The 15,118-nt window shown below is 33.1% G+C and overlaps 1 protein-coding gene across 1 annotated transcript in view; it reads left to right on the top strand.

Moving 5' to 3' along the window:
• Window positions 1–2,587: 2,587 nt before the first annotated feature.
• The window catches only part of TRIQK (triple QxxK/R motif containing), a 42,707-nt gene continuing 30,176 nt past the window's right edge, over window positions 2,588–15,118 (top strand). Inside the window, exon 1 of the mRNA XM_077771337.1 lies at window positions 2,588–2,665. Coding sequence (XP_077627463.1) covers window positions 2,605–2,665 — 61 coding nt within the window. The 5' untranslated portion in view covers window positions 2,588–2,604. The remainder of the gene's footprint in view (window positions 2,666–15,118) is intronic.

Below are 15,118 nucleotides of genomic sequence, written 5' to 3'. Positions count from 1 at the left end.
GGGCCATCTCCATTTCAGCCAGATGAATGAGAACACATGGAGAGTTTTTATAGGTTAGTTCTAGAAGTAGAAAACACTAATTTATTTGGTTTTTGTTGGCTGAAACTCAGTCACATGCCCACAGCTAGCAGCAAAGGAGGCTGGAAAATTGTCAAGTGAGCTCAGGGAAAACAAAAACAAAAGTGAACATATATTTTAGTAAGCAGCCAGCAATTTTTCCTATAGTCCATCTTTCTGGTCATGAAATAGCCATGCACATCCTCTCTCCTGCCTCTTTAGTAGGATGATCCTAAAGTTCCCTGCTCACTGCGTCCTGCACAAAGTCTGGGGTCTCAAGCCAGTGCACAGTTCTCCCCCTCAGGTTGGAAGGTGGTTCCTTGAAGTTTACTGACTATGAAATTTTCCTAATTTCATACAATAACTGCATCATATCTCCTATGATCACTCCCATTTAGAAAGGGAAGAAAGGAAGAATGGGAAACACAGGAATCATTGACTCAGCATGGCCATGAAATCTGCTTTGTGCAAGGTTGCATGAGGCCACCAAGAGGGTCCATCATACCGACAGAAATTTCTTGCTTGGATCCTAATTATGGTCTTTTTAGAGAAGTTCCCTCGTCCATTTGTTCTATGGCTCTCCCTTCTGGATGATTCTCCTTCCAGGTCACATATGAAGAGGATGGCACAAATCTACAGAGTTTGTCTTCCTTGGGGGCTGCAATCTGCTGGTTTAAGTTTAGAAGTCCAAGAATTGATTTTCATTCACATACTTTTTTTAGACAAAGTTGGTTTCCTTGTAATATAATTCCCTCAGATTTTAATAGCCTTCTTACCTTTTCTAGCTAGTTCCATGTGACACTGCAATTTCTTTTCTAGTCATACTTCTCACATCTGCTTATTTTCTATACTACAGAACTGCCCTTCTCTGTTTCTACCCAATACTGGCTTCTTCCGTGATCTGAAACAATAGGTTCAGGTGAGAGGGGAACATCCCAATAGGCTCTCTTGCTCTCTTTTCATATCTCTTTCTGTCTTGTTTTTTTAACTGAGAAGTCTTAATGGGCCCTTGTTCTTCAAAGCCTTTTTCACTTTTATTTCTTGTTATTTGGCTTCTAGAAGAAGTTGGCTTTTTCAACCTTGCTCGTCCCCAAATTGCCAAGCTACCACTTTATATTTTTCCTTATGAAAAATAAGCAAAAGGCCAGTTCTTGCTTGACTACATCTATATTTTGTAGTTCCTCCATAGAAACAGCGAGGAGCAATTTCCAGCCATCACTCTGGGAACAATTACGTTTGTAATAAATACACTTCACCAACGTATATAAGTTCTCAATCACAATAGAATTTCATTCCTCTTTCACTAGAGTATTATGATAGTAAACAAGTTAGAGAGAGTATCACTCTTCCACCACAAGCTGACCAAGGTACTGTGTTCTTCTATGTACCCTTAAGGTTTGTTGGGGGAAAATTTCCATTCTAGCCAATTGGAAGGGGAAAGGTAATGTAGCTTTCAACAAAGGAGATTTTTAATGTTCAGGTCTGGAAGTGACACATAGTACTTCCATTCATATTTTATTGCAATTACTCAGTTATGTATTTGAATTGAGGCTAGGAAATATAGTTTAACTCTGTGCCAAGAAGAGGAAGGAGAATTTGGATTTTGGTGAGTAGGTTGTAATCTGTGCCACATATCTATTTTTTGAAGTTTTCATTTAAATCTAGTTAGCAGTGTAATATTAGTTTCAGGTCTACAGTTTAGTGATTCAGCACTTTCTTACAACACCCAGTGCTCATCACAAGCTCACTCCTTAATCCCCATCACCTAATCCACCCATCCTCCCACTCACACACCCTCTGGTAACCTGCAGCTTGTTCTCTATCCTTAAGAGTCTGTTTCTTGGTTTGCCTCTTTCTTGTTCCCCCCCACCCTTTGGTCATTTGTTTTGTTTCTTAAATTCTACATATATCTACCACATATTTAAATCCAATAAAAATAATAAGATTTGAAAGATGTGTTGTGGATTAAGTCAAATAGTGCTTATAGTGTAGTAAGCGTAAGAATGTTAGTAAATGGTAGTAGTTTATACTGTTTTCAGAAGGAGAGACACACTAGAACTCAAACTTAGGCACTTTTGTTACCTATGTCGTGCTTTTTAAAACAAAATTTAAAGCATCTGAGATTAAAATATTAGCTTTTTTGTGTAACATGGTAGGTAATTGGGAAGAAACATTGTGCCAATAGCATGCCTACAACTGTAAGCCATCTGAATGAACAGTACATGATTTTCACATTTACAGATAATACTCTCTAACAGTTCGGTTTAATTGAGTATTGATAGTACTTGATAAAAATTAATGTTACCAAGAACAAATAATTGGGAAATTTAATTACCAGCAATTGTATCCTTGATAATTTATTTGAAAGATTTTTGTGTTCTTTACTGATATCTAAAGGGAATAAGTCAAAGCCATTTTTACCCATTGCTTTAAAAGTGAGTTTTACAGAATAAATTATTCCTGAAGTTTGTAGATAGTCCTTTTGATTTTTTAGGACTTCATCATAATTATTTTCTTTCTTTGCAGCAGGCATTTTGGAGATCAAAGATGGGTAGAAAAGATGCCCCTACAATGAAACTTCCTGTTGATCAGTACAGAAAGCAAATTGGTAAGCAATGAATTCCCTTTGATACATTCCTGTGAATTAAGATAAAGAAAAAAGCAATTATGTGTGATATTAAGAAAATAACTTTTCCCTAATACATATGATACACAGAATATGAATAGTGAAGGACCATATAGTTTTTAAAGAGCAAAAATTAAGTGCAGTCCTGCTTATAATGAAGAAATACATTTTGTGTACTTGTGATTTTTCAAAGCTCTTATAATGTTCATTAATTTAATAAAAGCAATAATGTATTATTATTCTTAAGGCTAGATGCTCTTATGTGGTAAATATTTTTAATAGTATCATCTATTAAATCAATTCTTTTTATCCATCTGAAAATTTTTAAATTTGTTGACTGAATGGCAGTAATTTGAGAAGCCTGAAATTCTTCTTTAAAATTTTACTTTAGTAAAATGGTGGCCTAGAGAGAAGTCCACTTATCAACATAAAAATAATAACAGGAAGCTTATCTGTTTTAGACTGCACTCTAAGAGCAGGATTTTCTACCCATTCTTTTCAAGGTTACGTGGAATATTTATAAAAAAATTACCCACATGTGAAGTCACAAACCAAGTCCACTCAATTTTAAAGAATCATATCCTACAACTAGAACTTTGAAAAAAGTGTAGTAAATTAGAAATCATTTAGGAACAAAAAGGTAACTTCCCCCTTCCCATCCAGCACTTTCTCTTTTTACATGTCCCTGCTCATTCCCACTTCTTTGGAAATAAAAAAAAGTAATAAGTAATGAAAAACCTCCTCTAAAGAACTGAAGGATAAACAGAAAAGTTCAAAGAGAAGTCAGAAAATGAGTAGAAATTCCAAAAGTGTAAATACCTGTTTTATAAATGTGATATATAAGGTGCTAAAGTTTTTTCTATAAAATGAAAGAGATGCAAAATGAAAAGAATATTTAGAATATATATAACCAATGAAGAATTTATATATAGAAAAATAAAGTCCTACTATAAATATATAAAGTACTTTGGAAACCCAACAGTAAAATGGGTTACAAAACTTGAAGAGGCAATTCATGAAAGAGGAAATCTAAATAGATAAACAAAAATAATAACAAAAGAAACCACTATTACAATAAAAACTGAAATCAAAAGAGCCCTGTGAGGGGTGGGTGGCTCAGTTAGTTAAGCGTCAGACTTTGGGTCAAGTAATGATTTCCTTTTTTCTTTTCTTTCTTTCTTTTTTTAAAAAATTTGTTTTATTTATTTTTGAGACAGAGAGAGACAGAGTGTGAGCAGGGGAGGAGCAGAGAGAGAGGGAGACATGGAATCTGAAGCAGGCTTCAGTCTCTGAGCTGTCAGCACAGAGCCCTATGCAGGGATTAAACTCAGGAACTGTGAGATCATGACCTGAGTCAAAGTTGGACGCTTAACCAAGTGAGCCACCCAGGTGCCCCCTCAAGTCATGATTTCACGGGTTAGTTGATTTGGAGCCTGCTTTAGATTCTGTGTCTCCTTCTCTCTGCCCCTGCCCTACTTACTATCAGTCTCTCTCTCTCTCTCAAATAAATAAAACTTTAAAAATTTTAAAAAAGAGCCCTGTGAAATGATAGAACTCATCTAACTGATAGATAAAAGCAAATTAAAAATCAGTATTTCTAACTAGATTAATCCTTTCACTTATAGGATGTGAATAAATAGTGTGAACTGTTATCTATGTGTTTAAAAAGGAGTGACTTATCAGATTGAAGTCTGATCAAATGGGATGTGCTAAGCACATAAAGAAAAACTATATGGTGGATCAATTCACAATCAGAGTCTTAAATACATAATTCTTAGAAATTTGACAAGCATATATACTTATGTAACCAGAAATGCCAATTTTAATAAAAACATTTCCATCTTCTCAGGTAATTCTTCAAATGTGCTTCCAGTTATTCTCTACCCACTTCCATATGCAACTACTGTTTTGATTTCTATCACCATAGGTTAATTTTTTCTACCAAGAAAAAAAAAAGGCTTGCTAAGGCTTTTATTGAAATAGAATTTTATCTAATGATTATTTTTAGAGAATAGACATTAAAAATTCAGTCTTCTGTTTTATAAACATGACATATCTTTCATTTTATTTAATTCTATTCATATTTATTAGAGCCAAGGAAGAATGAGACCTGGTAATATAATTGTGAGGCTTCAGCCTGTGCTTATACTAAATTGTTCAGAGGGCATTGTGATATGCATTATGTTTCCCATACAAAGTTCTCTTTCCTGTGTTCCTTTCTCTTGAAAGTTATCAGCTGCCTAAGATCCACCTGTCTCATAAGGCTCTTGGGAGATCCATGAGAAGTGCTAGACCAGTATGTAAACCAGAGTGTTGCATGGATATGGATTATCCTGAGTATACTTTGGGAAATACAGTAATCATAATCAAACACCATATATTAAAATTTTTAAATGGTTTTTATTTATTTCTGAGAGAGAGACAGTGTGAGCAAGGGAGGGTCAGAGAGAGAGGGAGGCACAGAATCTGAAGCAGCCTCCAGGCTCTGAGCTAGCTGTCAGCACAAAGCCCGACGTGGGGCTCGAACCCACAAACCATGAGATCATGACCTGAGCTGAAGTCGGACAGTTAACCAACTGAGCCACCCAGGAGCCCCTCAAACACCATATATTAAAAGTAAAATAGTGAAGTTATACTTTTGTTCACTCCTTTTAAGGATAATGCCCTGCAGTCCTAAGATTCTCAACATATACTACAGAATATTGTAATATATATATTTTTGTAAAGACAAAGAAATGAAATAGAAAAGATATTGACTAGTTAATTAATACAAACCAATTACTTAAGATTAAGTAATTAAAAAAGATTAACTAATTCAAAGGTTTTCTCAAGGAAGGATTTTCTGATTTTCTGTATCAGAGTTAGAAAGCACCATAAGCCGGAGCTCATACTGATGATGATAGATCTATCACTGGCATTGTCTCCCTTAAATGGAGTCATATACAGATGTCTCCCACATCCTATCAAAATGTGAGGAGGGAATAAAGCAGCCAGAATTATCCAATATTTCAGTGTTGGTGAAAAAGAAGTATCAATAGCAAATCAAATGAGTATTATAGTAGGGTTTTTTTAACCATTAAATTTTTCAAATATGAAAGTTATCAATAAGCTGAGTTAATTACCAGTTAAATAAACATTCACAAAGAATAGTGGCATTATATATTTTCAATGTTCTCTTATTACTAAATCTCATTTATATAATTTTTATATGGTCACTCAGTAATATATTTGACAATACTAGTGCTGTTGTTTGAATGATGATTTTAGTATCACTGTTTAATATTTATCTTCTGCTAAAAGTTTTGTCTTTTGAATTATGTACTAAATGATAAGGACAGATGGTTTTCATAAAAGCTTTCTTTAAATATTCTTTGCTCAGGTAGGAATCAAATGGGTTGACATTGTGACTGGAAACACCTTGCAGATACAGAGTCTTCACATTAAATGGACACTGTTTTAATTACTGTAGCGTGATTGTGAAACATGTAGTGAAATGAGGTGAAATAACCTTCTTGCTTTTAAGGGAATAAACCTAAGAAAAACTGAGTATTCTGAAATATTGCTGACTGAAAAGGAAAATAAATTAGTTTGGGTCGTATCATTTCTTCACAAATAATATTGTAAAATTAGATAGTAAGATTGCCTAATATCACATGTATTATTCTAGAGATAAATCATTTCAAAATTGGAAGAGGATTTTAAAAAACACTTTAACAAGGGCGCCTGGGTGGCTCAGTCAGTTAAACATCCAACTCTTGGCTTCAGCTCAGGTCATGATCTCACAGTTTCATGAGTTTGAGCCCCAAGTGAGGATCCATGCTGTGCTGACAGTGTGGAGCCTGCTTGGGATTCTCTCTCCCCCTCTGTCTCTCTGCCCCTCCCCCACACACGCTGTCTGTCAAACAACAACAAAATTCTTTAACATAATTAAGATATTTTCTAAACATATGTTATTAAGTATATCAGGCAAAATAATTTACTTGTAAATCTATATTTTCTTATTGTATTGGCATATGCTATTATAGACTCATTTCTTTAATATGTTCTAGAAAATTTTTAGCCATTGTTTCCTCAAAATATAGTTCCAGTTTCCTTCTTCTTCTCTCCTTTTGAGTACAGAAATTCTATTGCTGTGTAATAGGGTATGTGCATTTTTAGCTGCTAAATTGCTCTCCAAAGTGGCTGTATTATTTTATAGTCCTATAAGCAAAGTAAAATGTTGTCTATTTCTCCATATCTTTTTGTTGCCATGAGACTTAAAAGTTTTGCTAATCTCATGCACATGAAATTGTATTCAGTCTTATTTTAGTTTTCATTGTGTTGCTTGCTGAGGTTAAGCATTTCATATATTTATTGGTCTTTTGATTTCTTTCTTTGTGAATATTTTGCTGCTCATGTTTCTTTTTCTTTCCTTCCTTCCTTCCTTCCTTTCTTCCTTCCTTCATCTGGTAATATATCTATAGTTTCTTGAATGAATTTGGGTAACATTTTGTAATAAAGTGGAATGAAATACTATTGGGTTTTCTCTTTTTGCATTGAGTTCTTTATATATACTGATAATAATCTGGATAATAATTATTTCATTATTAAACTTGCTTATTTGGAAATGCTCATTTAATACTACATCTTTATAAGTCTTGACAAATGGTAGTACCAGTCCTCTCCCCAAACTTTTCTCAGTTACTTATTGTTCTTTATCTTCTGATGTGAATTTTACAATTTACTATGTATAGTCATGAAAAAGGCCATTGATAGTCAAATTGGAATTACACTGGACTTAGAGATTACTTTGGGAAGAATTTATGTCTTTATACATAAATTCATATCAGTTTTATCTTTTAAAATAACATATGGCTGATATGTTAAATAAATTTTAATTATTTTGTTTACAAAGTTATTGAATTTTCTAAGTTAAACCGAAGAGACACATACTTCAATTTTTTTGCTATTATTATAACTAAATCTTATAAAATTACACTTTGTAATTAGTTGTTGCTGCTATATAAACATGATACTAAAGTTTAATTATTAATCTTATATTAAGCAACTTGAATATATTTTCTTATTAGTTGCAATAATTTGTAATTTCTCTTTGATTTTCTATATAGATAATTTTCTAATAGGTATACTTTAAAAAAATTTTAATTCTTGCATTTTATATTTTGTACCTTGTTACATTGTATTTTTCAAGTGGAAATAGAGATATTCTTATTCTATTCCTAACTTTAAAGAAAATGCTTCATTTTCGTTTAACCATTCATTATGTGTGATGTTAGTTCTATGTTTTTGGTACATACTTGTCATAGAGCTAAGGGAATTCCCTTTTGTTCTTAGTTTACTAAGAGATTTTTTAAAAATTTTTTCCTTTTCTCATTTTTTAAAGAGTGAAGTATGAATGTATGAAAGTAATGAATTTCATTGAAGAATTTTTCTATTAGAGGAATGTTGTTATTTTGTTAAATTATATTAATAGATTTTCTAAACTATCTTTAAATTGCTGACATAAATCTTACTTCATTTTGATTTCTTAAAAATACACGAGTGATTTCAGTTTACTAGTAATTTACGATTTTTCAAAACATCCTTTTTTATGAATGTAATTGGCATATGTCTCTCCATTCTCTTACCATCTTTGTTCAGTTTTAGGTTGAAAGTCATACAAGATTTCTATAATGAATGGGAGAAATATCTTTCTTTTATGTACTCTGGAATAGGTTATACAGATTTGGAAGTAAAACCTTCTAGATTGTTTGTACAACACCCATGCAAAACCCCTATCTGATGCTTTTTATTTGAATGGGTTTCTAGCTACTTTCTCTCTTCTTCTTTTTTTTTTTTATCAGTTAATAGATCTAAATTTTTTAACCACTCTGGATAACTTACATTAAGTGATAAGGCTGAATAAAATATTTCAAATAAATATTTCAAATGTATTCATAAATAGTTGGGTGTAAATTTTTAAAAATATTTTTTAATGTCTATTAAAGTTTCTATTTTTAATTGATGTTATTTAACTTTATCTTTTTATCAATTTACAACACATCTATTTTTTACACATTTTAAAGATTTAGATTTTGTTACTATAGATTCCATTATTTCTTTTTCCATAGCTTTACTGTTTATTATTTCCTTCATTGCCATTCCTCTTGTCTTTCTTTTGTAATTGAGTTGAATGCTTTGCTATTTGTTTTTTAAACTTTTTAAAAATAATGTATTCATTTAATGGATCAGACTTTTTATTGCATTATTGGTATCATTACATTATTTAGAGCTTTCTGAGCTCTTATGTATATTTCATATACATATGTATTTCATATATATTTATACATTTATGTATTTTGAATTGATTCTTTTAAAAAAATTTTTTTAATGCTTACTTTTGAGAGAGAGAGCGAGACAAAGTGTGAGCAGGGAGGGGCAGAGAGAGGGGGAGATACAGAATCTGAAACAGACTCCAGGCCCTGAGCTGTCAGCACAGACCCCGACACAGGACTCGAACCCACACACTGTGGAGTCATGACCTGAGCCAAAGTCAGATGCTTAACCGACTGAGCCACCCAGGCACCACTTGAATTGATTCTTAAATTTATTATTTTTTGATCAAAGACTTACTGGGTGATATCAGCTTCTGATACTAAGCTTTTCTCTGTTGCATAATATGTGGTCAATTTCATTAAAGTTCTGTTTGTGCTTGAAAGGAAGAGGTATTCTCTAACATTAGGATGCAGTACTGCTTACGTTAATTGTAGTGTTCAAATGACTATTTAAGCTGTCTTTCTGTGAGGAAGGAAAATTAAAATATCGTCACTAAGACTGTGCAGATGTTGATTTTTGTAATTCCATCGGTCTTTGCTTTATATATTATGAGGCTGTTTTTGTTGCATAGCATTTCTAAATTTTATATATATATATTTCTTTCATAGTTTATTGTCAAGTTGGTTTCCTTATAACACCCAGTGCTCATCCCTCAAGTGCCCTCTTCCATGCCCATCACCCCCCTTCCCCTCTCCCCCACTCCCATCAGCCCTCAGTTTGTTCTCAGTATTCAAGAGTTTCTCATGATTTGCCTCCCTCCCTCTCGCCAATTATTTTTTCCTTTCTCCTTCCCCATAGTCCTCCGTTAAGTTCCTCGTAATCCTCCTATACGTGCAAACATATGATATTTGTCCTTCTTTGCCTGACTTATTTCGCTCAGCATAACACCCTCAAGGTCCATCCATGTTGCTACAAATGGCCAGATTTCATTCTTTCTCATTGCCATATAGTATTCCATTGTATAGATAAACCACGTTTTGCTCCATTCGTCAGTTGATGGACACTTAGGCTCTTTCCATGATTTGGCTATTGTTGAGAGTGCTGCTATGAACATTGGGGTACATGTGCCCCTATGCATCAGCACTCCTGTATCCCTTGGGTAAATTCCTAGCAGTGCTATTGCTGGTCATAGGGGAGTTCTATTGTTATTTTTTTTAAGGAACCTCCATACTGTTTTCCAGATGGGCTGCACCAGTTTACATTCCCACCAACAGTGTCGGAGGTTGCCCGTTTCTCCACATCCTCACCAGCATCTAGTGTCTCCTGATTTGTTCATTTTTGCACTCTGACCAGAGTGAGGTGGTATCTCAGTGTGGTTTTGATCTGCATTTCCCTGATGATGACGGATGCTGACCATCGTTTCATGTGTCTGTTGGCCATCTGGATACCCTCTTTGGAGAAGTGTCTGTTCATGTCTTCTGCCCATTTCTTCACTGGATTCTTTGTTTTTCAGGGTGTGGAGTTTGGTGAGTTCCTTATATACTAGCCCTTTATCTGATATGTCATTTGCAACTATCTTTTCCCCTTCTGTAGGTTGCCTATTAGTTTTATTGATTGTTTCCTTTGCCATGCAGAAGCTTTTTATCTTGATGAGGTCCCAATAATTCATTTTTGCTCTTTATTCCCTTGCCTTTGGGGATGTGTCAAGTAAGAAATTGCTGTGGTTGACGTCAAGGAGGTTGTTTCCTGCTTTGTCCTCTAGGGTTTTGATGGTTTCCTGTCTCACGTTCAGGTCCTTTATCCATTTTGAGTTTATTTTTGTGTAAAGTGTGAGAAAATATCTAGTTTCATGTTGCAAGTTGCTGTCCAGTTCTCCCAACACCATCTGTTAAAGAAGCTGTCTTTTTTCCATTGGATACTCTTTCCTGCTTTGTCAAAGATTAGTTGGCCATACATTTGTGGGTCCAATTCTGAGTTCTCTATTCTATTCCATTGGCCTATGTGTCTGTTTTTGTGCCAATGCCATACTGTCTTGATGACTACAGCTTTGTAGTCGAGGCTAAAGTCTGGGATTGTGATGCCTCCCATTTTGGTTTTCTTCTTCAATATTACTTTGGCTATCAGGGGTCTTTTGTGGTTCCATACAAATTTTAGGATAGTTTGTTCTAGTTTTGAGTAGAATGATGGTGCAATTTTGATTGAGATTGCATTGAATGTGTAGATTGCTTTGGGTAGTAATGACATTTTAACAGTATTTATTCTTCCGATCCATGAACATGGAATGTTTTTCCATTTCTTTGTGACTTCTTCAATTTCCTTCATAAATTTTCTATAGTTTTCATCATTCAGATCTCTCATATCTTTGGTTAGGTTTATTCCTAGGTATTTTATGTTTTTTTTGTGCAATTGTGAATGGGATCAGTTTCTTGATATCTCTTTCTGTTGCTTCTTTATTGGTGTATAAAAATGCAACTGATTTCTGTATGTTGATTTTGTACCCTGAAACTTTGCTGAATTTATGAATCAGTTCTCAGAGGCTTCTGGTGGAGTCTTTTAAGTTTTCTATGTAGAGTATCATGTCGTCTGCGAAAAGTGAGAGTTTGACTTCTTTGCCAGTTCTGATGCCTTTCATTTCCTTTTGTTGTCTGATGGCTGATGCTAGGACTTCCAGCACTATGTTAAACAACATTGGTGAGAGTGGACATCCCTGTCGTGTTCCTGATCTCAGGGGGAAAGCTCTCAGTTTTTCCCCATTGAGGATGATGTTAGCCAAGAGCTTCTCATAAATGGCTTTTATGATGTTTAAATAAGTTCCTTCTATCCTGACTTTCTCGAAGGTCTTTATCAAGAAGGGCTGCAGTATTTTGTCAAATGCTTTTTCTGCATCTATCGACAGTATCATATGGTTTTTATCTTTTCTTTTGTTAATGTGACTTATCGCATTGATTGGTTTGTGAATATTGAACCAGCCCTGTAACCCAGGAATGAATCGCAGTTGATGATGGTGGATAATTCTTTTTATGTGCTGTTGAATTCGGTTTGCAAGTATCTTGTGGAGGATTTTTGCATTCATAATTATCAGGGATTTTGTCCTGTACTTCTCTTTATTTGCTGGGTCTCTGTTTGGCTTGGGAATCAAAGTGATGCTGGCTTCGTAGAAGGAGTCCAGAAGTTTTCCTTCCATTTCTGTTTTTTGGAATAGCTTGAGAATGGGTACTAACTTTGACTTAAATGTCTGGTAGAATTCCCCAGGGAAGCCATCTGGCCCAGGGCTCTTGTTTCTTGGGAGATTTTTGATAACTGATTCAATTTATTTCTCTTTTTAAATTTCTCTCCTATTTTTTCATTTCTCAGACTTATCTTACTTTTGATTAGGGATTACAAATTCTTTTTCTTTATTTATTTACTACTTTTCTAACTTGCATCCATGGGTATATAATTTCAATGACCTTTTTATCATGTATAAAATATCCATTTGATCACTTAAAAATCATTCTTTTTTGTTCCATCTCTTTATTTTTTCCTCTTTTGTTATTTTAAGCACCAATTTTATATATTCTTTAAGATTCTTCCAGTGTTCCTTCTTATGTACCTATTGAGATTTAAACAGTGTTGAAGGCAGAAGCTCTATCTAATTGTATTTCTCATTCCTGATGATCACTCCTAATGATAAATATTTGTTACAGTAATCAACAAGAAATCTCTCTAATTCTAAGGTAATAAATTCTGTATGCCTTTTGTTTAATCTACTCTGTTCATATTAGTCAAGTGGTTTATTTCTCTTGAAATGAATATCTTTAGCTAACATGGAAACTTAGTGAAATATGCTTTTATTTAACTTTTCTTAAAGTTTGTGTTTTACCTTGACTGTGATACTTCCCTAGGGTACATTACACATAGCAGCTACTTTTAAAAAAAGAAAGAAAAGTTTGTTGGTTTGTTTGTTTTAGCTAGGTGCAAAATAAGACTGATATGCTTTATAATATTTTCCACTCAACTACTTTTCTCTTCATCCCTAATCTGTTAATATAATTTTCTGAGAAATTAATTTATATCTTATGAGCAACTTGTTTGTTTATCTTTCTAGCAACCCAAAGCATAGTACTTGTTTCTTAGTACTTAATGCCATGTTAAATGAGGGGGTGGGGGTAATTTTCTTCAATACATGATTAATATAAAGTTGTTCTGTCATAGTACTTAAAAAGTATTGGTTTGAGTTGCCTTTATAAAATAAGTTTACATTAATTTCTTTTTATTTTTAAAAATTAACTTACCAGTTTCCTCTGCTTAGCCCAAATATCCCTAAATAACTTTGAGAAAATTACTTTCGGCAATTATTACTTTTATAGATAATACCTTCTTTTTTTTCTTTAAAAGAATACATGATATCATTTTGTCTGACTGGCTCAATATAAAGGTGAACTATATCAATGATAATCCACTGGGTCTATATACTTTTTATTTTTTATCTGTACTTTATTATATTGCTGGTCATATAAGTTTGGAATCAATTTGATTAACATTTAAATTGGGGTTTGTTTTTTTTTTGGCCTGTGATGATGCCATTTTTTTAAATTTTATTCATTTTGCAGCTATTAAAATGTTGATCATGTCTACTGACATAGTCACTAGAATTTCCTGTAGAATTCCACAGGAAAGACTATATCCTCTTGCTTTTGTAATGAGTTTTCCACAGTTATTTGTAGTTTATAATGTAGTAACTAAAAATTGTGTTCATATGGCAGGAAAATTATTTTTATGCCAAATTTTATTGCTCTTTTGTATGTAATACAAGTAATATGGTATGGTAATACCATATGGTAATCATATGGTAAGATGAGAAAAGTAAGATTTCAAATACTGTTTTGCTTTTTGAGGAAGACGGGGAGGTATTTGAATGAGTCGATGAGAAATTATTCTAAAAATGTTGAAGGAAATATAAGTCTTTACTTTGATTAACAAATTTTATTATTTGTCAGTATTTTGGCATGCTGTAAATAACTCATCTTCCAATAATTCATTTGAGTAATTAAATTTAGATTGCAAATTTTTCTTTTCAAATATTTTGACTCTTATCTCTTTGCTTTTCTATTGTATCTTAATTGGTGTGGTCTCTATAAATGGACAATAAATTATATATCTTTGTTATAGAGATCAGACAGTGAATAGAACTTGGTATTCATCCCAGACAGAATTATGATTGAATGTATTTGCAAGATTAAAGCACTGAATTTACTTTTTTCTAATTAAAGGCAATTAAAGATTTCCAGACACAAATAAAAGACAATGAATTGAGGAATAAGTGTAGGAGCAAGTCCATTTGCAGGTGAAAAGATGTGCCTTTGAAGCAGAACCAGCTGTATTTTCATTGAAAGAATAACAGTTTAGGAAGCTTTTCTGCATGTGCTTCCTTGATAGCATAATGTACTCATAAGCAGCTTATGCAGTATTCAGAAAATAACAGTGCATTAATTTTTAAAGTAGCAAAGGCAGAGGAAGAGCAGTACTGCCACATGATGATAATGAGTGTGGCTAGTGTAATGTCGACTGTTGAGAAAGAAAAAAACAGCAAGCTTCTGAAAAATGAACATTTATAAAACAATAACCAGATATTCACATGATAATGAGCTTAGACAGCAATATCAACAAAGGGCAAAGATGCAGCCTTGTTTCTAGGCTAAGTAAAGAAATTGTAAAGCAAAAAACCAAAACAGTTAAGTAATCTATTCTTTCATTAAACTAAGCAAACTTTCAGCAAAACTATGGCATAGTTAAAATTCTTTCTTTAAATATGAAATAATTCATGACATAAAATAGGGTTTTATGTTGAGTTAAATAGAGCATATGAATTATTCTATTCTTTTCTAAATTAGTGTAATGTGAGGAATAGTATATGACAATATTAAGGTGCCAAAATATTTGTGGTTTTTATTAAATATATGTTTTTATATCTACTTGTTATTCTTTATAGAAATAGTACCCATGCTAGAGTTAAATATATTTTCAGATACTGAATAAGAAAGGAAATTTTAACACAGATAATATCTACTGATTAGAAATTGTAACTGAAAATGATTTTTGAAAGTATTCTGTTTTAAAACCAGACCCTATACAGATTGCCTGCAAAGTATATATAAATTAAAAACTATGAATATGTGTGGAACCATCTTTGCTATCAAA

Source organism: Crocuta crocuta, unplaced genomic scaffold (genome assembly GCF_008692635.1).
Source record: "Crocuta crocuta isolate KB4526 unplaced genomic scaffold, BGI_CrCroc_1.0 scaffold235, whole genome shotgun sequence".
Taxonomy (NCBI): domain Eukaryota; kingdom Metazoa; phylum Chordata; class Mammalia; order Carnivora; family Hyaenidae; genus Crocuta; species Crocuta crocuta.
The sequence above is the reverse complement of the archived record's forward strand: the minus strand, read 5'-3'. Positions and strand labels throughout refer to the sequence as shown.